At 53.5% G+C, this 26,455-nt stretch overlaps 1 protein-coding gene and 1 long non-coding RNA gene across 3 annotated transcripts in view; one reads left to right on the top strand and one right to left on the bottom strand.

The window, feature by feature from the left end:
* Positions 1–26,455, top strand: part of ACOT7 (acyl-CoA thioesterase 7) — a 92,808-nt gene that overhangs the window by 52,817 nt on the left and 13,536 nt on the right. The window contains exons 7-8 of the mRNA XM_059894620.1: positions 5,050–5,166; positions 23,765–23,949. Coding sequence (XP_059750603.1) covers positions 5,050–5,166; positions 23,765–23,949 — 302 coding nt within the window. The remainder of the gene's footprint in view (positions 1–5,049; positions 5,167–23,764; positions 23,950–26,455) is intronic.
* Positions 358–1,982, bottom strand: LOC132347790 (uncharacterized). 2 transcript variants are annotated; one of them, XR_009497299.1, is made up of 3 exons: positions 1,911–1,982; positions 1,693–1,782; positions 358–587 (listed from the first exon to the last, which is right to left on the bottom strand). It is a non-coding gene; the product is annotated as an uncharacterized LOC132347790 (long non-coding RNA). The 2 variants fall into 2 exon arrangements; XR_009497298.1 differs by lacking the exon at positions 358–587 and adding an exon at positions 604–683.

Raw genomic sequence — 26,455 nt, 5'->3', positions numbered from 1 at the left:
TTCCTTTGGTCCCTGACTCACTTACTCACTTGCAGCCCTTTCTGAGTGCTGTGTGTCATGTTCTGAATTGGTCAGGACACGGGGACAATAAGGCATGTCCCCACCCTGTGCCAGCTTCCGTGTCACGTGATGCGGTGGTCTGGGGGTGCCACACCGGGCTGATGGGGCATCTGGCACCAGGAGCTCAGACAGCTGCTCACGTTCCCCCGCCCCACCCCCTGTGCCCTGGGCTCAGAGCCCATCCTGGCTAGCACACGCTTTGGATCTGCAGTATATTTCGTAACAGTGAAGTCCCTCGTGGAACCTCTACCTGCATTTTTAAAATTTTTTTTATTTTTTATTTTTTATTTTTGGCTGCGTTGGGTCTTGGTTGCAGTGCGCGGGCTTCTCATTGTGGTGGCTTCTCTTGTTGCAGAGCACGGGCTCTAGGCATGCGGGCTTCAGTAGTTGTGGCTCGCAGGCTCAGTAGTTGTGGCGCATGGGCTCAGTTGCTCTGTGGCATGTGGGATCTTCCTGGACCGACGATCGAACCTGGGTCCTCTGCATTGCCAGGTGGATTCTTAACCACTGCGCCACCAGGGAAGTCACTGCATTTTGGATAAATGGGACAAAACGCTTGGTGAAGGAGCTGATTATTACTTGTTCCATTTAGTCTTCCATTCTTAGCTCCTGCTTTCCAGGACCTACAAATAAGGGATTAATTGTAGGTACTTTCTGTGTTCTAAACATTAATCCCAGTATAAATTCTTTCTTTCCGACCTCCAAGCCACCCCTCCCCAGTGACACCGTCAGGTGACTTGGGAGCTCTGGGTCCGGGACCCCCACCCTGCACACACGGATGTCGCTGCCACCACCACTTCTCAGCAGGACCTTGAGCTCCATTCTCCACTGTCCTGTCTTAGTCTCAGTACCGTGGGATCTGGGTCGAGAGGCGGCGTGGCCTCCAGTGGCCTGTGGTCAGGGGCTGGTCCCCCCACCTCTGCCCGAGGGCGTGAGCCACGGACACATGCCTCTCTGTGCCTCTACTTCCTGCTTTGTAAAACGGAGACAATAAGGGCCCCTCCCCCTCCGAGGCTGCTGGCCAGGGAGGGCCAGCACTCATTCATTCGTTCATTCATTCATTTGTTCTTACACTGAGTATGTGCTAAGAGCCTACCATGGGGCCGGCCCCGGGGGGCATCAGTGAACAAGGACAGTGTCCTTCCAGCCCGAGGGGCTCTGAGCCACACGCTGGAGCGTTGCCGGTGCCTGGACCTCCGTAAACGCCTGCTGTTTTTCGTCTAGTTCTCTACTCCCACCACCATCCTGCGCCAGACTCCAGTGTCGCCTTTCTTTGTTTTTGTCTCGAAAAAAACCTCTGGCTATCTCTGTCTCGTCTGTTCCCAGAAGGACCCTGACGTGGCTGAGTTCGCTGGTGTCTCCATCGAAAAACAGGACAGCCGCACGTAATACACATTCCGCCATAAATTTCTAACATCCTCTGGTTAAAATGCCCGCAAACCCCCCTCCCCCGTGACACACGCATACAGTTTCTACCAGAATCCCCTCTGTCTCTTCATCCTTCTTGCATTCAACTGTTTCAAGACTCTGGATCGGCCTTTTCTTAATGTAATAAATTATCGTCTTTGCAGCTGTGTTTCATGGCAAATGCAGCCGACCCCAGACACTGAATGAGCTTTGTTGGTCACTTACCGCACTGGGAGTAAGTCTACGGGAAACAGCTTCTGAATTCAAGCCTCCAGCTCACGCCGAGTCCTTTCGAGAGTGGGACCACTTGTCCAGCTGCTCTAACGACATGAATTTTATGAGGCAGGTCAGCCTAGGAGCACTCAGTCTGGGCTCTCTCACTCCCTCTAGGAAACAAACACACACGCACGTGCACACACACGCAGGCAAACACGCACACTGACCCACGGCCTCATCCGCAGGCGGTGTGTGTCGCCCTTGCCCAACGTGTTTCCTGGTGTTCTGAGACATTTCCCTTGTCTTTCTTTTTCTGTTGATATTTATCCTCTAGACCACAGCTCTCTACCCAAAGCCCCAAATTAAATCAGGGTGGAGTTCAGTGACGTCCACTAGCCCCTGAGTCTCTGAGCTGTAGCTGCTGGGCTCCTCCTGTTTGCTCCTCAAAGTCACCTGCGTGTCACCGCTGCCACCGCTTCTAATTTGCAGATGCAGCACCCAAAGCTCGGAGGATGATCTGCCCGCTCAGGGTCCCCAGCCAGGCGGGGGCAGGGGGCACTCAGGCCCAGGCCGTCCCAGCTCTGAACCACCATGTGGGAGGGACAGTGCCCTCCCCCGCCAGGTGACCTGTATGCTGGCCTGTGTTTTCACCTCCTTGGAGCCCCGGGCCAGTGAGGGACTTGGCTGCTAAGCCGGCACTTGCCCCGCCTTCATCAAGGCCCCTCCCTCACTGTGGGTAGAAAGGCCAGGAAGGACTCGTGCTGGGCTTAGGCATGGCTTCCCGGGTCCATTTCCAATATGACTTAAAATAACCCACCAGAGAGGCTCCTCGCAAAGCCAGGTGTTACCCCTTGTCTCAGACCTTGAGCGCCGAGCTGCTTGAAGCCCAGGGCCTCCCTGCCCTGCCAGCCGCCCAGGGTTAAAACCTGGCACCGGTGGTTCTGTTTTCTGCCGAAGAGCCTTTCCCCAGCCTCTCATTTGCACTCTCTTTAGAATTGGACCTTGTGTGACTTTGAGCCTCCGTTGAGCAGAATGACGCAGTATCTTTGAAAACGCTTTGAGAGTGGCAGGTGCCAGCTAACTCTGCCCCATTGTCTCCATGCTTTATCGTCATCATCAGGATCTTGCATGAGAAAAGTCATGGTAATAGAAGCATAATTTTAAAATCAACAACCCTAATGTTTTTTTAAAAAAACTTTTTTATTATGGACATGCTCAAATATACACAAAAGTAGAGAGAAGAGTATACCAAACCCCCAGGTATGCCCCTCCCAGACAGAGGGCCCCTCCCTGTCTCCCATGTTCCTTGTAAGTAGTGTCTTCTGCTGTAGTATCTGTACGAGGCCTCTGGTCCATTACAGAAGGGGCTTCTGTCCTGTTTTTAGTTTATTGTATTTTGTTTCCCCTTCACAGTAAAGAGAGTTTTAATTAATCACCAATGTTTAAAAATTGGTAGATTCCTCATAAACTCGTAGGTTCCAGGCTTCTCTTGAAATATCGTTAGTCTGGTCGTGCTGGGCCCTTGTTCCTGGGGGTGAGGGACAGTAGGAGGGGCCGAGCAGCAGCTGTCCTGTAGAAGGGTCCCCGCCAGCTCTCCTCGCTGTCAGCTGTCCGGCGTCACCTGACTGGCCTGCAGGCACTGAAGTCCACGAGCCCCACCTGAAACATGACTCCCTGGGAGCCAGGGTTTTATGAGCCTGCCTCTCTCTGCATTTTTAGAAATCATTCTGTATCCTTGGGTGGATGTACATAACTGTTTTGTTTTTTGTTTTTTGTTTGTGTTTTTTGGCTGTGTTGGGTCTTCGTTGCTGCACGCGGGCTTTCTCTAGTTGTGGCGAGTGGGGGCTACTCTTCGTTGCGGTGCGCGGCCTTCTCATTGCGGTGGCTTTTCTTGTTGCAGAACACGGGCTCTAGGCGCGCGGGCTTCCATAGTTGTGGCTCGCGGGCTCTAGAGCGCAAGCTCAGTAGTTGTGGCGCACGAGCTTAGTTGCTCCGCGGCACGTGGGATCTTCCCGGAACAGGGCTCGAACCCGTGTCCCCTGCATTGGCAGGCGGATTCTTAACCACTGCGTCACCAGGGAAGTCCCCCTAACTTTTAAGTTTTCTGATAGTTATCAGGTAGATCGATATCATTTTGCTGCTTTTATAGGTCAAAAATGGTTGAATATTGGCCATTTCATGTAGTTTGACCTAATAAAAGATATGGTTTAAGGTTTTAAATATGAGATAAGAAGAATATTGTGTTGCCCTTGGTGGGGCAGGAACGGGGGTTGGGGCGTTAGCAGCAGGTATGCCATCCTGATCCCGTCAGTTAAGGGGGCGCGAGCAGAAGAAAACGTCTACAGCCTGAGGTTTTAGACACCTTGGCCCGACAGTGCTCTTTCGGTCAGCCCACTTGTCTAGTTTTGTTTGTTTTCTTATGTAACAGCTTTATTGAGATGTAATTCACATGCCATACAGCTCACCCATTACAAGTCATTGATTTTTAGTGTATTCAGAGTTACACAACCGTCACCACAATCAATGTTAGAACGTTTTCATCACCCCAAAGAGAAGCCGCATAACCACATTAGCAGCCGTTCCCCACTTCTCCCGAATCCCCTATCCTAGGCAGCCATTAATCTACTTTCTCTATCTGTGGATTTGCCTATTCTGGATATTTCATATAAGTGGAATCCTCCAATATGTGGTCTTTTGTGTCTGGCTTCTTTTACTCAGCGTAATGTTGTTAAGGTTCATCCATGTTGTAGCCTGTGTCAGTACTTTGTTTCTTTTTACTGCTAAATAATATTCCATTGTATGGCTATGCCATATTTTCCTTGTGCATTTATGGGTTGGTGCACATTTGGGTTGCTTCCACTCTGGGGCTATTATGAGTAATGCTCTCATGGGATCAAAAACTCGTGTACAAGTCTGCGTGAACGCATGTTTTTATTTCTCTCCAGTGCACACCTAGGAGTGGAATTGCTGGGTCACGTAGCAGCTCTGTGTTTAACCTTTCGAGACCCTTCCAACTGTTTGCAAAGCGGCTGCACCATTTCCATCCCCAGCAGCCGTGTAGAGGGTTCCGATTTCTCCACATTCTCACCGGCGCTTGGCGTCTGGCTTTCTGATTGCGGCCATCCTGGTGGAGAGTGTGACGAAGCTTTCCTGGCAGGATAGGATGCCTGTAGAGGTTAGGAGAACGGTCGTGACTTTGTCAGTGGCCTAAAACCTCAGCCACAGTCATCTTCCAAAGCTCTCAAGGCAGCCAGGTTTGCGGCCCTGCGGGTGGGAACGGGGGCATTGTTTCCCACAACTTGTTTCCAGGACGGGCAGTAGGCTTCCCTTCCCCATGTCTAACCTGCCGCCTGCCCTTCTCTGCAGGGGTCACCATGAAGCTCATGGACGAGGTGGCCGGGATCGTGGCCGCGCGTCACTGCAAGACCAACATAGTCACGGCTTCCGTGGACGCCATTAACTTTTACGACAAGATCCGAAAAGGTAAGAGAACTCCGCCGACAGAGAGGGGCGCTGCCTCGGCTGTTTGGGTCCCGTGTACAGTTTGCTCTTTCACCCTGCCTGTCCCGGGCCCTGGCCTCTGCCCGTCTGCCAGGACACAGGAGCCAGAGCCTCGAGTCTGCCTTTGGTGATGCATCTGTGAAGTTACGGTTTGCCGGTTTGACTTTTCAGTCTGGTAAATTCTGTAACTCAGATGTGATTGGGGCCTTTATCCTGCTGAAGAGCAGCATAAACTTGTTCTCTTAAACTGCCCCAGGCACGGAGCCCTGCGAAGACCCTACGCGCACGGTTGCTGCGACCACTGCCACCAGATCCCGTGGCGGCACGTAACCTCTCTGGAGGGGGCACAGGTCACCCGTGCCGTACGCAGTGGCGGGGGCAGAGCAGAGAAGCCCCCGGCCCTCTCCTCGGCCAGCCTGCCTGCAGCATCCAGGGCAGCGCTGGTGTTGGTGGTTTTCCCCGACACCGAGGTCCAGTCCCAGCCCCGCCCAGAAACAAGACGGTTCCCATGCTTGTTTCACATTAATGCTCATCTGAAGAGGTACAGGGACTGTCCCCTCCTGGCACGTGGTGATTTCTGTCTGTCGTGTCTTCTGAGATGAGGCCACGCGCCCCCAGAAAGCAGCCCTTCACCGTGGGGTCGGGGGTGTCCGGGCTGCGAGAGCCTCACTGGTTCTGAAGGAGCCTCACCAGGGAGGCAGCCGTTGGAAAAGCTGAGTCAGACCCGCCCCCGGGCCGTGGGGGGACAGAGGAGAAGGAAGGGAGGCTGACTCCTTGCCCCCGGCCTCGAGGGGCGCCGCTGAGCGGAGCAGTGCTGGGTCCAGACCCACAGAGGCCTCCTCCGGGCTCCGAGGCCCCGGCCTGGTCCCAGCCCGGCCGCGCGCTCTCTCCTGCAGACACGCCTGTCGGTTGAACGCCTGAGCGCTGGGGACAGAGCGTCCTGAGAGCGGAAGGGTGAAGGGGTGCCTCCCCTTCCCGGCCTAACTGAGAGCACGTCAGTCTGACCCACACTGGATTTGGGTGCTTTTAGGGGAAGGGTGGTCTGCAGAACTGCTTTCCTCTGCTTTGCAGAATCTCTTCCCAGCTAGGAGGCGATTGCCTCAGACACAGAGCACAGTGTCATTTTAGGATTTGCCCAGAACAAGTGGATCTTGTCTGTCTTGGCTGGTCCTCCCCGGGCCTTGGTGCTGTGTGTGGTGGGGGGGGGGGGGACGTTTGGGAAGGGAAGACTCCTGTCGTGCCACGATTCCTGGCCTCTCCTTTTCTGGAACCGCTCCCTGGGTAAATTACTGTGATCACAGCTCCACTGTTTTTTTGTTTGTTTGTTTGTTTGTTTTTTAATATTTTTTTTATTTTTGGCTGCGTTGGGTCTTTGTTGCTGCGCAGGGGCTTTCTCTAGTTGCGGTGAGTGGGGGCGACTCTTCGTTGTGGTGCGCGGGCTTCTCATTGCGGTGGCTTCTCTTGTTGCGGAGCACGGGCTCTAGGCACGCGGGCTTCAGTAGTTGTGGCGTACAGGCTCAGTAGTTGTGGCTCGCGGGCTCCAGAGCACAGGCTCAGTAGTTTGGCACACAGGCTTAGTTGCTCTGCGGCATGTGGGATCTTCCCGGACCAGGGCTCGAACCCGTGTCTCCTGCATTGGCAGGCAGATTCTTAACCACTGTGCTACCAGGGAAGTCCACAGCTCCACTGTTAAACGTGACTTCAAAACCCACTGTGCAAAATGCACTTACGTTCCACAGAGCTCGCTTGTTCACTGTCTCCCGGGTGCCCTTTGAGCACCGCCAGCTAAGAAACAAAGTGGGCCTTCCTCGAGAGCCCGCCAGACTCCTCAAGGTCAGCCCTGTTGGCAAAGGTGCTTTGCAGTTGAGGGAAGCTCCCAAAGAATGAAAGTCGACCTTGGTTAGAAAAAAGGAGCTGATGAAAGAGCCCTCACCCCCGACACTTCACCCTCAGTCCCTCGTGTGACCAGAATTACCTTTCAAAGAGGTCAAGGAGGGGCCGCGTTGGTTCATTTTGAGCGGAGACAGTGAACCCCGGCTGGAGGAGAGCGCTTTTTCTAGGGGTACGTTGAGGGGCCTGGGGTACGTCAGGGCTACGTGGGTGCAGAGAGGACTTTGTTTCTAAAATGTTACTCGTATTCCAAAGCACAGAAAGGGACCTCCATTTTCACTAGCCGTACTTCCTGGCGGAACATTCCACCGTGGATGGAGTGAGAGTGCGGGGCGGGCTGGGGGCTCACCAGCTACCCTCTGTGGCACTGAGCCCTCCGCAGGCCCCCCCATGCGCCTCGTGCCGTCACAGCCTTGGCCGTGGGCCTGTGCGGCCTGGAGCCCCAGAGCTGGGCCTCCTGGCCTGGGGAGCGCCCCAGGGAGCAGAGAGGTTGCTTCTGTTTTCTCAGGTCACATCTTGTTTTGTGTATAGAGGAATTTGGGCCAAACTGAAATAACAGTTATGGAGTCCCCTGGGGCCGTTGGACAGTGTCACACCTTATTTGTTGTTTTCCAGGGAGTGTCCCTGCTCCTCCGCTCTCCGCCCTGCGCTGTGGCTCCAGCGAGGAGCCCGGCCGGGCGCTGCCAGGCCAAGGTCGCTGTTCGGCCGCCTCGCACACAATGTCACATGCCGTGTTCGATGCCAAAGGGCAGCGGCCCCTGTTCCCCCGTGCTGTACTCTCCTTTCTGGGGAAGCACAGGGCGAGGCCGGCTGCGCCTGGTGTGGCCCCGTGGGCTCTGGGTTCTTGGCACTGGGCATTGGAAGCGTGTCAGACACCCAGTGAAGGGGTGGGGTTGACATTCCCGGTGGCTCTGCTTTGATTTTCTGATGCCAGTCTGCTGAGATGGCTGTGAGCCCGCGGGGCTCTCCGGGGCACGGCCTGCGAGCTGGGCCGGTCCCTGGCCTCGTGGTTCTGCTCCAGCGTGAAGGGGCCGAGAGGTGAGGACGCGGGGCAGTGAGAATGTGTGTGCATGTCCCCGGGCGGCACAGCCGCGACCACAACCTGGGGGCTCGAAGCACAGCAGTGTGTTCCCTCCCGGTTCTGGAGGCCAGGCGTCCGCGCCCTCCAGAGGCTCCGGGGAGGATGCCTCCTGCGTCCCTGGGCTGTGGCCCATCCTCCGTCTCCCTCCCGGGGCCGCACCCCGCCTCTCTTCTCTTCCTCTGTGACTTATGAGGATGCTTACAGAGGATCTAGGGCCCACCTGGGTGATCCAGGAGGCTCTCGTGTCAGGTCCTTAATGACACCTGCAGAGACGCTTATTCCGAATAAGGTCACATTCTCAGGTGCTGAATGGACTGATCTTTTGGGGGCCACCGTCAACTCACTACAGATGCTTTCTTTTCTTACAGTTTAACTCTTGTAGACACAAGCTCACTTTCTCTTCTGCAAAACTGTAGGTGGGTAAAGACTCTTCTGTGCCCCAAACCACCCTTTCCCTGTCCCGTTGCCCACATGGATGTGGGTCTTGCCCTGATGAGAGCCAGCGGTCAGGTCAGCGCCAGCCCAGAGGAGGAGCAGCTCTGAGGGGTCCAGAGGGAGGTGCCCCAGTTCTGAGACAGGCAGTTGCACAGCTGGACGGGGGGCAGCCCTGGGACCTGACTCCAGAGAACAGCCCCCCTAGGGCAAAATCGAGAGGCCGTGTGCTCCCGGCATGGGGACACTGAAGAGGGACCAGTGGCTTTTCTCCAGGTGGCAGAAGAAGGAGCCGAGAAGCAAATGTTTAGTGATGACAGGAAAGCACAATGGCGTGGACCAAGGGGTCACACTTCTTCTTCTGGAGGTGTAGAATTAACTTGTCCCTAGGTCGAGGGTAAAACTTAGCACAAGGACTATTTTTTAAGTCATGTTATTTTCATGGAAAAGGTGCCAGCAGGTGGTCCTGGGCACACGCAGGTGACTGAGCAGGTGGGCACCCTGGGATGTGGCCATCGTGCAGCAGCTGTCCATGCCAGCGCCCGGCCTCATCGGGCAGTGCCCACCCGTCCTGTTGGGGAAATCCTTGAATGTCACCCTGGTCACATCCCACCTCTCAGACACACAGCTGGGGGTCCCCTCCTTTCTCCCCCCCACCACTCATGAGCAGCCTCCTCCTGGTCCTCCCGGGAGGGGTGCCCCCCACCCCCTAAGGCTGCTGTGACACAGTGGGGGAGAGCCCAGAAGTTACTATGCGTTGCCAGCCGCACATGCCATCCGTATGAGTTTCCCATCGCTGTTGTTTGAATTTTCACAAACCAGTGATTTAAAAACAAAAAGCATTCTTTTATGGTTCCCAAGGTCAGGTGTCTCAAAGAGGTCCACAGGCTGTGATCCTTCTGGAGGCTCTAGGGGAGGGTCTGTTTCCTTGCTTTTCCAGCTTCTAGCAGCGCCTGCATTCGTTGACTTGGGGCCCCTTCCTCCAGCCTCTGCTTCCGTCACCCCATCTCCTTCCCCTTGCTCTGACCTCCTGCCTCCTTCTTATAAGGACCCTTGAGGTGACAGGGGGCCTGCCCGGATAATCCGGGATCCTCTCCCCATCTCCAGGTCCTTAACTTAATCCCATCTGCAAAGTCCCTTTTGCCATGTGAAGTAAGGTATTCACAGGTCCCCTGGGTTAGGGCGTGGGCATCTTTGGGGGCCATTATTCTGATGACCATAGGTGGTGTCTTAGCAGATGGGGTATGACTTTATGACTTACCCATTTCAGCATATTTCATTAGAAAAACAGCTGGAATGGAGAGGAAGCCAGGCCCTTGGGTTGACCAGCTTCTTCAGGTCTAAGGCAGGAAGTGCTTTGCTCTATCTCCGTTCAGCCTCTGGTGAAACTCCCCACTCAGAAGGACAGTGCTTTGTATGCTTTCAGCCAAACGCCAGCCTGGCTGTGGCCTCACCTGTCACTCGGGTGGGGTGTCTGTCAGGAAGCCACGCCTGCAGCTTAGCAGCCTGAAAACATAGCCCCAGAAGGTCGGAAGATGACTTTGAATTTCAGCCACAAAGGGTGTGCGCTGAGAGGGGAGCCTACCGCACCCGCACTTAGGACACGGTAGGGGCAGCCCTCAGGGGCGGGGACTGTGCCCTCTCACAGGGTGGCAGGTTTGCTGTTACCACTCAGATTCCTCTAGGACGCCATCACTGCCGGCCTGGACCATGGCAGGCCCACCTCTCTTACACCCTCGCCCCCCGCCCCCAGACCAGCCCATATCCACGGTCTTTAACGCTGGTGACCTATCCTTCTGATCACGGCCTTGATGGCTGCCCGTGACACACCAGGCTCAGCCCAGCCCCTCCGCCGGCACTGGAAGTCCGCCAGGACTCGCCCCCCTTCCCGCCAGGGTTCAGCGGGTTCGGGGACCTCGGCAGTTGTGCACAGAATCAAACTCAAGCCGGGAAGTTGAGGTGAAGGAGGAGCGCTTTGTCCACGAGCCGGGATTGTGTGGGATTCCAGCGTCACAGGCCCTGTGACCCATCAGAAGATGGGTAGCAGTGTGAGGCCGCCTGCCTCACTGGTCCGTGGCCAGCAGTGTTCTGAGCACCCTGTGCTGGCGGGGTGGTGGGAAGAGGGGCCCCCCCAGGCACCCGCCTTATAACGGGGCTGCCAGCATCACTCAGGGCAAGCTGATGAAGCCCAAAGACCTGAACTTACTTCCACTTGCTCCATTTCTGAACTGTTTTTTAACTGAGATGCTAAAATGCTAAGAAAAGTTAAAAGGGGAAAATAGTTGCCTTTGAAATAGTGGTTTTGGAGGCCTTGGGTAGGAAAACCTAAAGCTGACCTAGTCCTCTTGTGGAGAACTAATCTCCCCAGACTATCAGGGTAGGAAGGGAGGAATCTCTAGAAGATGCTTTGGGTGTGTCATGTCAGAAATACCGAAGTTAGGTCCCCACGGTGAGCCACAGCCACCCCCTGCCTCTGCAGGAGACCCTCCAACACTAGCAGAAAGATAGACAAGATGAAAAGGCAGAGGGCTATATACCAGATGAAGGAACAAGGTAAAACCCCAGAAAAACAACTAAATGAAGTGGAGATAGGCAACCTTCCAGAAAAAGAATTCAGAATAATGATAGTGAAGATGATCCAGGACCTCAGAAAAGGAATGGAGGCAAAGATCGAGAAGATGCAAGAAACGTTTAACAAAGACCTAGAAGAATTAAAGAACAAACAAACAGAGATGAACAATACAATAACTGAATGAAAACTACACTAGAAGGAATCAATAGCAGAATAACTGAGGCAGAAGAACGGATAAGTGACCTGGAAGACAGAATGGTGGAATTCACTGCTGTGGAAAGGACTAAAGAAAAAAGAATGAAAAGAAATGAAGACAGCCTAAGAGACCTCTGGGACAACATTAAACGCAACAACATTCGCTTTATAGGGGTCCCAGAAGGAGAGGAGATAGAGAAAGGACCCGAGAAAATATTTGAAGAGATTATAGTCAAAAACTTCCCTAACATGGGAAAGGAAATAGCCACCCAAGTCCAGGAAGCGCAACGAGTCCCATACAGGATAAACCCAAGGAGAAACACGTCGAGACACATAGTAATCAAATTGGCAAAAATTAAAGACAAAGAAAAATTATTGAAAGCAACAAGGGAAAAATGACAAATAACATACAAGGGAACTCCCATAAGGTTAACAGCTGACTTCTCAGCAGAAACTGTACAAGCCAGAAGGGAATGGCATGATATACTTAAAGAGATGAAAGGGAAGAACCTACAACCAAGATTACTCTACCTGGCAAGGATCTCATTCAGATTCGACAGAGCAATCAAAAGCTTCACAGACAAGCAAAAGCTAAGAGAATTCAGCACCACCAAACCAGCTCTACAACAAACGCTAAAGGAACTTCTCTAAGTGGGAAACACAAGAGAAGAAAAGGACCTACAAAAACAAACCTAAAACAATTAAGAAAATGGTCATAGGAACATACATATCGATAACTACCTTAAACGTGAATGGATTAAATGCTCCAACCAAAAGACACAGGCTTGCTGAATGGATACAAAAACAAGACCCATGTATATGCTGTCTACAAGAGACCCACTTCAGACCTAGGGACACATACAGACTGAAAGTGAGGGGATGGAAAAAGATATTCTATGCAAATGGAAATCAAAAGAAAGCTGGAGTAGCTATACTCATATCAGATAAAATAGACTTTAAAATAAAGAATGTTACAAGAGACAAGGAAGGACACTACATAATGATCAAGGGATCAATCCAAGAAGAAGATATAACAATTATAAATATATATGCACCCAACACAGGAGCACCTCAATACATAAGGCAACTGCTAACAGCTATAAAAGAGAAAATCAACAGTAACAAAATAATAGTGGGGGGCTTTAACACCTCACTTACACCAATGGACAGATCATCCAAAATGAAAATAAATAAGGAAACACAAGCTTTAAATGACACAATAGACCAGATAGATTTAATTGATATTTATAGGACATTCCATCCAAAAACAGCAGATTACACTTTCTTCTCAAGTGCTCATGGAACATTCTCCAGGATAGATCACATCTTGGGTCACAAATCAAGCCTCAGTAAATTTAAGAAAATTGAAATCATATCAAGCATCTTTTCTGACCACAACGCTATGAGATTAGAAATGAATTACAGGGAAAAAAACGTAAAAAACACAAGCACATGGAGGCTAAACAATACGTTACTAAATAACCAAGAGATCACTGAAGAAATCAAAGAGGAAATCAAAAAATACCTAGAGACAAATGACAATGAAAACACGACGATCCAAAACCTATGGGATGCAGAAAAAGCAGTTCTAAGAGGGAAGTTTGTAGCTATACAAGCCTACCTCAAGAAACAAGAAAAATCTCAAGTAAACAATCTAACCTTACACCTAAAGGAACTAGAGAAAGAAGAACAAAGAAAACCCAAAGTTAGCAGAAGGAAAGAAATCATAAAGATCAGAGCAGAAATAAATGAAATAGAAACAAAGAAAACAATAGCAAAGATCAAAAAAACTAACAGCTGGTTCTTTGAGAAGATAAAATTGATAAACCATTAGCCAGACTTATCAAGAAAAAGAGGGAGAGGACTCAAATCAATAAAATTAGAAATGAAAAAGGAGAAGTTACAACAGACACCGCAGAAATACAAAGCATCCTAAGAGACTACTACAAGCAACTCTATGCCAATAAAATGGACAACCTGGAAGAAATGGACAAATTCTTAGAAAGGTATAACCTTCCAAGACTGAACCAGGAAGAAACAGAAAATATGAACAGACCAATCACAAGTAATGAAATTGAAACTGTGATTAAAATCTTCCAACAAACAAAAGTCCAGGACCAGATGGCTTCACAGGTGAATTCTATCAAACATTTAGAGAAGAGCTAACACCCATCCTTCTCAAACTCTTCCCAAAAATTGCAGAAGAAGGAACACTCCCAAACTCATTCTATGAGGCCACCATCACCCTGATACCAAAACCAGACAAAGATACTACAAAAAAAGAGAAAATTACAGACCAATATCACTGATGAATATAGATGCAAAAATCCTCAACAAAATACTAGCAAACAGAATCCAACAACACATTAAAAGGATCATACACCACGATCAAGTGGGATTTATCCCAGGGATGCAAGGATTCTTCAATATATGCAAATCAATCAATGTGATACACCATATTAACAAATTGAAGAATAAAAACCATATGATTATCTCAATAGATGCAGAAAAAGCTTTTGACAAAATTCAACACCCATTTATGATAAAAACTCTCCAGAAAGTGGGCATAGAGGGAACCTACCTCAACACAATAAAGGTCATATATGACAAACCCAGAGCAAATATCATTCTCAATGGTGAAAAACTGAAAGCATTTCCTCTAAGATCAGGAACGAGACAAGGATGTCCACTCTCACCACTGTTATTCAACATAGTTTTGGAAGTCCTAGCCATGGCAGTCAGAGAAGAAAAAGAAATAAAAGGAATACAAATTGGAAAAGAAGAAGTAAAACTGTCACTGTTTGCAGATGACATGATACTATACATAGAGAATCCTAAAAATGCCACCAGAAAACTACTAGAGCTAATCAATGAATTTGGTAAAGTTGCAGGATGCAAAATTAATGCACAGAAATCTCTTGCGTTCCTATACACTAATGATGAAAAATCTGAAAGAGAAATTATGGAAACACTCCCATTTACCATTGCAACAAAAAGAATAAAATACCTAGGAATAAACCTACCTAGGAAGACAAAAGACCTGTATGCAGAAAACTATAAGACACTGATGAAAGAAATTAAAGATGATACCAACAGATGGAGAGATATACCATGTTCTTGGATTGGAAGAATCAATATTGTGAAAATGACTATACTACCCAAAGCAATCTACATATTCAATGCAATCCCTATCAAATTACCAATGGCATTTTTTACAGAACTAGAACAAATCATCTTAAAATTTGTATGGAGACACAAAAGACCCCGAATAGCCAAAGCAGTCTTGAGGGAAAAAAACGGAGCTGGAGGAATCAGACTCCCTGACTTCAGACTATACTACAGAGCTACAGTAATCAAGACAATATGGTACTGGCACAAAAACAGAAACATAGATCAATGGAACAAGATAGAAAGCCCAGAGATAAACCCACACACCTATGGTCAACTAATCTATGACAAAGGAGGCAAAGATATACAATGGAGAAAAGACGGTCTCTTCAGTAAGTAGTGCTGGGAAAACTGGACAGCTACATGTAAAAGAATGAAATTAGAACACTCCCTAACACCATACACAAAAATAAACTCAAAATGGATTAGAGACCTAAATGTAAGACCGGACACTATAAAACTCTTAGAGGAAAACATAGGAAGAACACTCTTTGACATAAATCACAGCAAGATCTTTTCTGATCCACCTCCTAGAGTAATGGAAATAAAAACAAAAATAAACAAATGGAATCTAATGAAACTTCAAAGCTTTTGCACAGCAAAGGAAACCATAAACAAGACGGAAAGACCACCCTCAGAATGGGAGAAAATATTTGCAAACGAATCAACAGACAAAGGATTAATCTCCAAAATATATAAACAGCTCATGCAGCTCAATATTAAAGAAACAAACAACCCAATCCAAAAATGGGCAGAAGACCTAAATAGACATTTCTCCAAAGAAGACATACAGATGGCCAAGAAGCACATGAAAAGCTGCTCAACATCACTAATTATTAGAGAAATGCAAATCAAAGCTACAATGAGGTATCACCTCACACCAGTCAGAATGGCCATCATCAAAAAATCTACAAACAATAAATGCTGGAGAGGGTGTGGAGAAAAGGGAACCCTCTTGCACTGTTGGTGGGAATGTAAATTGATACAGCCACTATGGAGAACAGTGTGGAGGTTCCTTAAAAAACTAAAAATAGAATTACCATATGATCCAGCAATCCCACTACTGGGCATATACCCAGAGAAAACCATAATTCAAAAAGACACATGCACCCCAATGTTCATTGCAGCACTGTTTACAATAGCCAGGTCATGGAGGCAACCTAAATGCCCATCGACAGACAAATGGATAAAGAAGAAGTGGTACATATATACAATGGAATATTACTCAGCCATAAAAAGGAACAAAATTGAGTCATTTGTTGAGACGTGGATGGATCTAGAGACTGTCATACAGAGTGAAGTAAGTCAGAAAGAGAAAAACAAATATCGTATATTAACGCATGTATGTGGAACCTAGAAAAATGGTACAGATGAACCGGTTTGCAGGGCAGAAGTTGAGACACAGATGTAGAGAACAAATGTATGGACACCAAGGGGGGAAAACCACGGTGGGGTGGGGATGGTGGTGTGCTGAATTGGGCAATTGGAATTGACATGTATACACTGATATGTATAAAGTTGATGACTAATAAGAACCTGCAGGGGCTTCCCTGGTGGCGCAGTTGTTAAGAATCCTCCTGCCAATGCAGGGGACAAGGGTTCAAGCCCTGGTCTGGGAAGTTCCCACACGCCGCAGAGCAACGAAGCCCATGCGCCGCAACTACGGATGCCTGCGTGCCTAGAGCCCGTGCTCTGCAACAAGAGAAGCCACTGCAATGAGAAGCCCACACACTACAACGAAGAGTACCCCCCGCTCGCCACAACTAGAGAAAGCACGCACGCAGCAAGGAAGACCCAACGCAGCCAAAAATAAATAAATAAAATAAATAAATTTTTTTTTAAATTAAAAAAAAAAAGAACCTGCAGTATAAAAAAACAAACATACAAAAAAAACAGCTGGGCTTCCCTCGTGGCGCAGTGGTTGAGAATCTGCCTGCCAATGCAGGGGACACGGGTTCGAGCCCTGGTCTGTGAAGATCCCACATGCCGCGGAGCAACTGGGCCCGTGAGCCACAACTACTGAGCCTGCGCGTCTGGAGCCTGTGCTCCGCAACAGGAGAGGCCGCGATAGTGAGAGGCCCGCGCACTGTGATGAAGAGTGGCCCCCGCTTGCCGCAACTAGAGAAAGCCCTCGCCCAGAAACGAAGACCCAACACAGCCAAAAATAAATAAATAAATAAATAAATAATTTTAAAATAAAAACAACTAATACTAAACTTTCTTTGGGTTATTTGTATGGAAATATGTTAATATAAATGTTTCAGACATTACATGAAATTTCTAAAAATCATATGTTCTGATATAATGTTATAAGTCATAATTCTAGTTATTTAAAATGTATATCTCAGAAATAACTAAAAGAAAATTTATAAACAAATAAATAAATAAATAAAAATTTAAAAAGCAATACCGAAGTTGCTTCGCTGATTCCACGCTTTCCTTAAGGACAGTCACTGCCCCGGCTCTCTGGAGCTTAAACGCTGAGCTGTCCTTAAAGTTTGCAACACTTGACAACGTGGCCTTGGGAAGAACAGTGTTTTATCATTCTGTTTTCTTTTCCAAATCCCTGTCCTCTTGCTGAAATCTGCCCTGGAAGAGGCCCCGGGTGCTGGGGGAGTCGGTGGGGCACCTGCCAGCCCTCCTGGGTTGTGCCACTCCAGGCAGCTCGACCGGGATTTAGAAACCGAGATGAGCTCACAGCTCTGCTCACTGCAGGTGCTCCGTCTATTTAAATATAACTCTGGCAAACGTTGCTCACTTTCGAGTGCCAGACTTTGTGCTAATAAAGTGCTTTTTACGATTACCCCTCACTTGGGGGTGTGAGACAAGAGCTCTTGTTATCCCCGTTTTTCCGATCTGGAAACTGCCGATGGAGGGGTTAAGGAAACTGCCCACGGCCGCAGGGCTGGTCCATGGTGGAGCCTGGCCGGGAAGCCGGACAGTCGGCTCCAGGGCCAGAGCTCTCATCCCCAAGCCCTGGTGCCTTCCCACCACCGACCGGGCTTGAACCACATGGCGTCCGCTGCACGGGCCCGGGGGCGTCCGCCTCGGTGGGTGACGCCGATCAGTGCAGTGCCATCCATCTTAGACGCCCGCACTGGACCGCCAGAGCCGCCGCCGTTCCCCACCCCCCCACCCCCCCGCAGTTGTGTGTGAAACTCCTGCCTTCGTCAAGCAGCTTGAAACAGGGCTGAGGGTTCTCGCAGTCAGGGGCGTCCAGTCCAAGGAAGGCCCGGCTTTGCTCGCGTCCCCCTCATCGGTCTCAGCCCAGGGGCCCCCTTTCCTGCTGAATTCGGACAGCCAGAGGCAGACAGTTCAGTCTCTGCTCCCAGCAGCTCTGTCCTCTGGTTACGTCAGATTTGCCTGCAAGAGCCCATCAATGCCAATGCCGCCTCCCACAGCGGTCAGAAGCCACACGTGGCTGTTCCCATTATAATTAAAAGTAAGTAAAATGAAAAGTGCTGTTCCTTGGTCAGCAGGGCTGCGTTCCTTCTGGAGGCTCTAGGAGAGAACCGTTTTTTGCTTTTTCCAGCTTCTAGAGGCAACGTGCATTCGCTGGCTTGTGGCCCGTCCTCCATCCTCAAAGCCGGCAGCCTCTCTCTGACCCTGCGTCTGTTGCCACGGCTCCTCGCTCTCCCGTCCTCTTGTGAGGACCACTGTGATGACCTGGGGCCCACCTGGTGATCCAGGCTGAGCTCCCACCTCAAAATCCCTAACCTCGTCACACCTGTGAGGTCCCTCTGCGTGCGAGGTAACATTTTCACAGGTTCTGGGATTAGGATACGGACGTCTTTGGGGGCCCTCGTTCCACCTGCCACGGTAGTTAAATTCCAGCTGACACAGAGAGGCAGGTAGGGCTCCAGCCCACTTCTGAGCTCTGCCTTTTCCCTGCCCTGTGTCTTACCCTGTGAGCCCTGTGGACAGGACGCTGGCAGAAAACTCGGAAGAGCAAGGGGCTCCCCAGCTCTTGGGGTTTCAAGGCAGCATGAAAAGAAGTGCCCCTCCCTCTGTCCCAAGCCTCCCAGCCGAGGACATGGCACCTCTGAGGTTCGGGGATTAGGGGTGAGTGTGGAGGCAGCAGGCTCGTCCCCGCCCCTCGTAGAGCGTTTGCACTGGAGCTGGGGTCCCCGTGAGCGCAGCTGAGTACCCGCCTCTCAAACAGGCTCACGTGCTGCAGATGCTGAGCTGTGGCCCAGGCCTTCTTCCCCTGCGGACCGGCTACGGATGTGGTCACACCTCAGTGTCAGGTCCGCACAACTGCTAATGTCCTGGGGACCCAGGGAGGAGGGGCAGGGGTTCGTTGCCGTGTTCTTCACCAGCTGAAGAGCTGGAACTCCCTCGCGGAGATAGTCGCCCATTTTATTCATTTAGACAGCGTCAGAAGCAGCTTCTTGCCCAGTGTAAATGTGCCTGCTGCAGAAAAAGAAAAAGGAAGGGAGTGCTTTGTTTTAAATGTCACTGCTTATTATTACCTTGTTGGAATAACTCTTTTTTTTTTAATATTTCCACTTTTAATTTATTAGGCTTATATTGACAAAGAAACCATAAGCTCATTTATTTATTTATTTGTTTAATTTATTTATTTTTGGCTGCATGGGGTCTTCATTGCTACGCGCAGGCCTTCTCTAGTTGCAGCCAGTGGGGGCTACTCTTTGTTGCGGTGCATGGGCTTCTTCTCATTGCAGTGGCTTCTCCTGTTGCGAAGCACAGGCTCTAGGCGTGTTGGCTTCAGTAGTTGTGGCACGCGGGCTCAGTAATTGTGGCTCGCGGGCTCTAGAGCGCAGGCTCAGTAGTTGTGGCGCACGGGCTTAGTTGCTCCGCAGCATGTGGGATCTTCCCGGACTAAGGCTTGGACCCGTGTCCCCTGCATTGGCAGGCGGATTCTTAACCACTGGGCCACCATGGAAGCCCTGGAACGATTCTTTTCACCCCCTGCAGACACAACAGGGAGTTCTGCGGGCACACTCTCCCTTTGGGTTTGAGACGCCTTTCCCCGGAGGGCTGTTGCAGAAGGGCACTCAGACCCCACCAGAAATGACTGTCCTGGGCTTCTGTCCAGACAACCTAACATGCGGGAGTGACCTCCGCCGAGAGACGGCCACTCCTGCACCCATTTGCAGATGAGGAAACCGAGGCACAGCAGGTTCCTGGCTTGCCCCCTGCCCACGTTCAAGCCCAGGCCTGTTGGACCCCAGAGCCCGAGGACCCCAAGGCTCCTCCCCAGGGCACAGTAGCCTGAGGGAACTGTGGGCCCCGGGGGCTGCTCCGGGCTCAGAGAGGCTGCCTCTCATGGAGACACTCGTGGGGACTGTCTGGTTGTGTCAGGGCTAATCTGTCCCTGCTTCCGAGGCTCAGAGGAGAGCTGGGTGGTCCCTTCCTGGCCTCCTTCCCTGGATCCAGAGTGGCCCCAACACCCCACCCCTGTCCAAGGTGGCACATGGCGCCGAGTGCCACCAGGAGGTGCTGTTTCTCCCCTTGAGCAGGTCACCCCACTCTTTTTTTTAATATATATATATATATAAATTTATTTATTTTATTTATTTTTGGCCGCGATGGGTCTTCGTTGCTGCACGCGGGCTTTCTCTAGTTGCAGTGAGTGGGGCCTCTCTTCATTGCAGCACGTGGGGCTCCTCCTTGCAGTGGCTTCTCTTGTTGTGGAGCACGGGCTCTAGGCGCACGGGCTTCAGTAGTTGTGGCTCACGGGCTGTAGAGCGCAGGTTCAGTAGCTGTGGCTCATGGGCTTAGTGGCTCCGTGGCGTGTGGGATCTTCCCGGACCAGGGCTTGAACCCGTGTCCCCTGCATTGGCAGGCGGATTCTTAGCCACTGCACCACCGGGGAAGCCCCGGTCACCCCACTCCTAAATAAACTAGTCATCCTCTGGGCGGATTTGGACGTGTGACCTAGTGGAAAAGTCCCCAGGCAGCGTCTCAGCACTTCGGACCGCTCAGTCAGGGCGGAACGCACCTCCCCGCCGCCCCACGGAGCGCCCTGGAGCACGTGGCAGGTCGTGCCCGCTCTGGCGGTTTCTGAGACAAAGTGAACAGCAGCCAAGCTAGACTCGGGCTGGGGTCGTCCCCTGCTCATATGGGCCCCCAGGGTCCCTGGCTCTGACCCCTGTGCCTGGGGGAGGGTGGAAGGAGCCCGGCCTTGCTGGACTGCTCAGGCTGAGGGCGGCCACGATGCTAGTTGAGACGAAGTGTCTACAGAAGTGTCCCCATCCGGCTGGAGTCTGCAGTGGCCCGCTATCCACACAGGGCTACGTGTTGGTTCAGGGGTGATGGGGCGCCTGCTCTCGTGGGGTTCCCAGGCTGGGAGGGAGGCAAACATCAGACAGGCCATCAAACGGGTTGGGTACCCTGAAGGAGAGGAGCTCTGTTCTAGAAAGAGAGCGACGGGGGGCACCCGAGCTGCCGTGAGAGGGTGGACCGGGCTGGGCAATGGGGCAGGGGCGGCGTGGGGTCTGTGGGGTGGAAGGGGGGGACTGTAGGGTGGAGGGGGGGTCTGTGGGGTGGAGGTGTCTGTTCCCACAAAGCTGGGACCCATTGCTGGGGACCCTCCACCACTGTGGACTGGCCGCTCTACACTCTTGGGTGCTGGGGGAGCCTAGTGATGTTACAGTGGCTGGTGGCAGCAGAGGAGGCAGGAGGTGAGGGATTTGGTGGGAGCCTTCCCAACATCTGGGAGCTGACGAACCGTGGACGTGGCTGGAGCTGCCCTGAGGTGCTTCTGACCACCCCATCCCCCGCGAATGACCACAGACCCCAGAGTGCACTTTCTGAGCCGAGGGTCAGGGAAGGGGAGGCCCTCAGCAGCACGGGGGTCTCTCCTTGTCAGTTTCAAATTAGGTCCCAGCCCCTCAGTGACCTAGTCCGTCTTCCAACCTTCAAGCACCTTCCTGTGGTGGCCAGCCAGTGGTAAATAAAGCCTGTGGGCTGTGAGAATAAAGATGTCACCATCTCTGAGAGGTGAAGAAGCTGGTGTTTTGGCTATAATTGAAGTTTTCCCGACTTTTAAGAAGTGATCAGGGACTTCCCTGGTGGTCCAGTGGTTCAGAAACCACCTGCCAATGCAGGGGAGAGAGGTTCGATCACTGGTCTGGGAAGATCCCACCTGCTGTGGGGCAGCTAAGCCTGTGCGCTGCAACTACTGAGCCCGCGTGCCACAACTACTGAAGCCCGCGTGCCTAGAGCCCGTGCTCCGCAACGAGAGTAGCCCCTGCTCGCTGCAACTAGAGAAAGCCCGCATGCAGCAACCAAGACCCAACGCAGCCAAAAAAATTTAAAAATTTAAAAAAGAAGTGATCACTGTGTCTCCTACCATAAGTGACACTCGAGATGGTGTCCTCTTGTGTCTAATGCTCATAATCAACTTCTTCGTTGTTTGAAATCACTTTTGATTAGAAGTTTCTTCGGATTTCTACCCGAAATGAGACGTGATTAGCCACGTGGTTGGTGGGGGTGCTTACACAGGAGACAAGCAAGGGTGTGTTTCCATTTGTTCTTTGAACAAACAGTCAGTGTTGAAATGCCCCGAATTCACTGCCCCCGCATCCCTGCCCCTTGGCCAGGGAGTTCTGGCAGGTTTCCTCTTGAGGGGGGGTCTTGTCCCTCCCTGCCTCTCGGCTCTTGGGCCCCAAGTCTTCTGTTTGGTCGTGGGTGAGAGGGTGCTGGCTGGCACTGGGGGTGGCATGATGGGGACAGGCAGGGACGCCTGGAGACCCTCGGGGATGCCCACCTCCCCTTCCTGCTCCCCTGGAAGCGGCCCATGGGGGCCGTATGGGGGCTGTTCCCAGGGTGGGCCCAGGCGCTTTGCATGCCACAAATAACCGCTCCCGCTTCTGGCTGCCCACGCGCTCACCACCCTAACAGCCACCCGCTGCCCCAACTTGTCTGTCTTCCTGGTCTCTAAACATGTTTTGTGGGGGCCTGTCTCCATGGAGCTGGGACACTGGGGTTCCCGGGGTGTTAAAAGGTCCCTGCAGTCAGCACCGGTCAGACCTGGCCAGGGATTTCCTTGAGCCCAGCCCGGAACCAGGCTGCATTTGGGGTGGTGGTCCTGACCACATGGTCAGTGGAAAGGATTAGTGCTGCATCAGGGTCCAAAACAACACTGCTGGCGGTAATGACCGCACTGCATGCCTCCTGCCACCAGGCAGGAGCCTCGGCGCCTGGCTCGTTTCATGCCAGCCCCATAGTTACCCCGTGAGGCAACTTGCTTCTGTTTGTACAAGAAAAGCTGGGCTCCATGAGATGAAGTCGAGGGACGGGAGGGCAAGGCCAGTGGTAGCTGGGAGCCCGTGACCAGGAGGGCGGGACAGAAGACATGCTCTAGGGTAGATGTTCAGGACCCAGGGGCATGGGGAGTGCAGAGAGGTTGGGGCGGCGTGGAGGGAGAGCGGGACCCCCAGGACAGTGTTACAGGAACGTGTGACTGTCTACAAGGGAAACTGCTGGTGTGGACGGTGGGGAGCACCTGGGGACCCTGACCGTGGGCAGGGCGGCGGGCGTGTTGTCGGAGGGCAGATCCGCAGCTCAGAGGAGAGCGCTGGTCCAGTGGGCAAGACTGACGGGGCGGGGAGCCTGACGGGACAGACGCAGTCCCGCCTGCACAGAGGGTAGGAGGACGTGGGCCGAAGTGCAGACAGTGGCTCCAGGGGGACTTAGGACCACGGTCAGCGTGGCAGCTTGGCATGACGGTGCATGTGACGCTGCCCTCAGACCAGCATCGGGAATGCTGGAGCCAGGGAGCTGGGGGGCGGGGGGGGACCGGGGAGGGTGGAGGAAGGTTCTTTAGTGGCGCTCAGAGCAACTTGGTGGGGCAGCCGTGTGGCTCCAGTGGCACAAGTAAGGCCAAAGCATGGACAGTGCAGATTCGTCCTTAACCTGCGGAGGGACCTGAAAGCAGGTTGGGGGCTGGCCCCGAGGGGCGGGACCGACTGGAAGCATCCTTCCAGCAGACGCTGCCTCTCCCGGGGAGTAGAGACCCACGCTTGGGTGGCCACCAAGATCCCTTCGGCTCTAAATGTTTCCGCAAGTGAAGGAAACGCCCTCTCACTGACTAGAAAGGTGAACACTGGGGGGCTCCGACGTGCTGCAGTTAGCAGGATGGTCTGTGCCGTCTAACCAAGTGTCTTCCAGCATCCTCGGTACTGCTGATTCCTGCAGCCTCCCTGCCCAGCCCGACCCGGCCGCCTGGCCGCCCTGGGTCGAGGCTTCCCTGACCCGCTGTCTGTGCTCCGCAGGCTGTGTCATCACCATCTCTGGGCGCGTGACCTTCACCAGCAATAAGTCCATGGAGATCGAGGTCTTGGTGGATTCCGACCCCGTGGTGGACAATTCCCAGAAGCGCTACCGGGCCGCCAGTGCCTTCTTCACCTATGTGTCCCTGAGCCAGGAGGGCAAGTCTCTGCCTGTGCCCCAGCTCGTGGTGAGTGGCCCCTCCGGCCCGTGTGTCCCTGGGGGCAGCTGCCCCCGCTGCTGGGCCGGCCCCCTCGGCGCTCGCTGGGCTCCCAGGAGAAACAGAGCTACATGAATCCATTCTGGGCAGCTGGGTCCGCTCAGCTCCTGAGGGGCCAGCGACCTTGGCTGCGGGGCAGGTCAAACGTGAGGCCCCGTCCCTGCGGACTGTGGGGGAGGGACTGGGCAGACAAGGTGAGAGGCGCCCCTTACGAGCTCCTTGCCGTGGGATAAGCACGCCGCCTTGCGGGTCCTGGCACCGTGTACAAGCGCTGGAGTGGGGGTGAGGACCCTCCCAGGGTGAGCTCTCGAGGAGGCCCTGGCCTGCGTGTCCTGCATCATGGGGCCAAGCCAGAGCCCTGCACCTCGGGGCTGGGCGTTTGGGCCTCGTGGCCTTTCCCTGCCCTGGCTCCCCAGCCAGGCTCTGCCCTGGGTGTGCCGAGGGCAGTGGCAGGTGGGCGGCCGCCACTGGGAGCAGAGCTGGGGGCTCTGGCCCAGGCACGGATCCTGGCGGGTCTCAGCCACCAGCAGGGTTTGCTCGGCTGCCGTCCTGGGCTCCACAATCCAAGAGGCTGCTATTGGAGCTGCGGGGGGCGGGGGGGCACAGGTGAGTCACTAGCATTTTCTTAATTTGGAAAAGAGAAGGTTGGATTCACTGAACATGTAAGGGTTTCCCTCCCTCTCGGCCCCGGCCCCCTCCTCAGCTCTCGGCGCCCACGGGCCCCCAGCGCTCAAGGCCACAATCCCCGGAGACTTCCGGGGCTCCCACCCCCTCACGCCCACCCCACGCCAGACCCCGATCCACGGTCTGGCCTCGTCCCTGCCCTGCCTTTCTCCAAAGCACCAGCCCCCCGGCTTGCGGGAGCTGCTCATTTGCCGGTTGTCCCTCCCCCACTGGACTGAGCTTCACCAACTGGAACACATGTGCTCCTAGTGGCTCACTGGGGCTGGAACAGTCTTGGCAGTTAGTGGGTGCGGTTGGGAAAATGCGTGAATCCTGCTGTGTGCAAGGCCTGAAGCCAATCCCAGTAGGAGAGACAGGCGGCGTGGACGCTCGGAGGAGCCGGGGGAGCGCGCTGGGCCGGTGGCCTCCACCTGGGGTGGACGTGAAGTGGTGCCCGGGGAGTGGGCAGGAGCCCCCAGGAAGGCCAGTGGGGCAGGGGGCCGTGTTGGGCGGTCATGGGAGCTGTAATCCCAACACCTTGGCGCGTGCTAGCTGTCGGGGAGCCCGGGAGTCAGGGAGCCCGAGGCGGCCAGCGTCAAGGGGGGGCGCGGGGGGGCAGGGTGGCGAGGAGGCCCAGCTCAGAGGCACGGGGCGACTGTGTGTTGGACGCAGGAATGAACGAGTGAACGAATGAACGATGCCTCCAGATTCCCCTTGAGGCTGATGACAGCTTATGAGCCTCACACATTCCTTACCTATGCCGGTCAGGCTAAGTGCCCCCGCCTGGAGGGCGGCCCTGTGCCCGCTGGTTCTGAGTCCTCTGCCTGCTTCTCTCGGCCACCCTCAGCCCAGCAAGGCTGAGGCACTTGGGGAAGGTCACACAGCCGGTCTGCGGGAGCCTGGGTGTAGAGGAAGCCTCCGTTCAGGCTGCTCCTGATTTGTCTTGAGCCAGACCCTGCGTCTGTCACTAGGGGCCCAGGAGGAAGCCAGAACCCTGGGCGGTGGTTGAGGTGCGGGTGCGGAGCTGAGAAGCCTGGGGAGGGGCCGGGGGTTAGGGTCTCGAGCGCCTGACGCTTGTGTGGAAGCGACTGGCGGGCGACTCAGGCCCCCCGCCAGCCTCCCAGGGCTCCTGCAGCATCTGCTCCCACGCAGCTCCTGTGCCTCCTGGCAAAGAGCATGTACTGCAGGCCTGTGTAACGATAAACATACTGCGCTTCGGAGCACTTCCTCATCCAGGCGGGCGCGAGGCCCCCGCTTGCTCCTTGCTGTGGCTGAGGGTGGCCGCCTGGCCTGCCGAGGAGGTGCTAACCCCCCAGCCCCGCTCCTCTCTGGGGCCTCGCAGGCCCACGGGGGGCAGCGCCTCGGTTTGGTGGGGGAGCCCTCTGGCCTCGTCAAGGCCCCTGACGTGGCCGGAGGAGCCTCGGCTGCCCACTGGGCCCTCTCCTGTCCCTCCCCCGTCCTCTGCGGGCTGCCTCCCACTCGCTCTTCACTGGCGTTGGGTCCCCACCCTGGGGCTCCAGTGAGTCGGGGGGGGCGGCGTGGGGTGAGACTGTACAGGGCAGGGTTGGTGAACCTGGCCTTAAAGGATGGGGGGCTCCACCGTGTGGAAGGAAGGAAAGGGGAGCCAGGGTGGGCACCGTCCTCAGGCAGGCTCTGCACCGTCACCTCCCCACGTACGAACCCAGGCTGCTGGGGAGGGGTGGAGGGTCTGGCAGCCTTGGCCTCTCCCGAGTCCCCAGTGCTGTAGCCCCCGGCCTCGCATCCCTCCTCCTCCCCACCTCCCACCACTGCCCCCCCCCCCGAGGGGCCCTGG

This window comes from Balaenoptera ricei, chromosome 1, assembly GCF_028023285.1.
Source record: "Balaenoptera ricei isolate mBalRic1 chromosome 1, mBalRic1.hap2, whole genome shotgun sequence".
Classification (NCBI taxonomy): Eukaryota; Metazoa; Chordata; class Mammalia; order Artiodactyla; family Balaenopteridae; genus Balaenoptera; species Balaenoptera ricei.
Note: the sequence above shows the minus strand (reverse complement) of the source record. Positions and strands in the feature narration are given on the sequence as shown.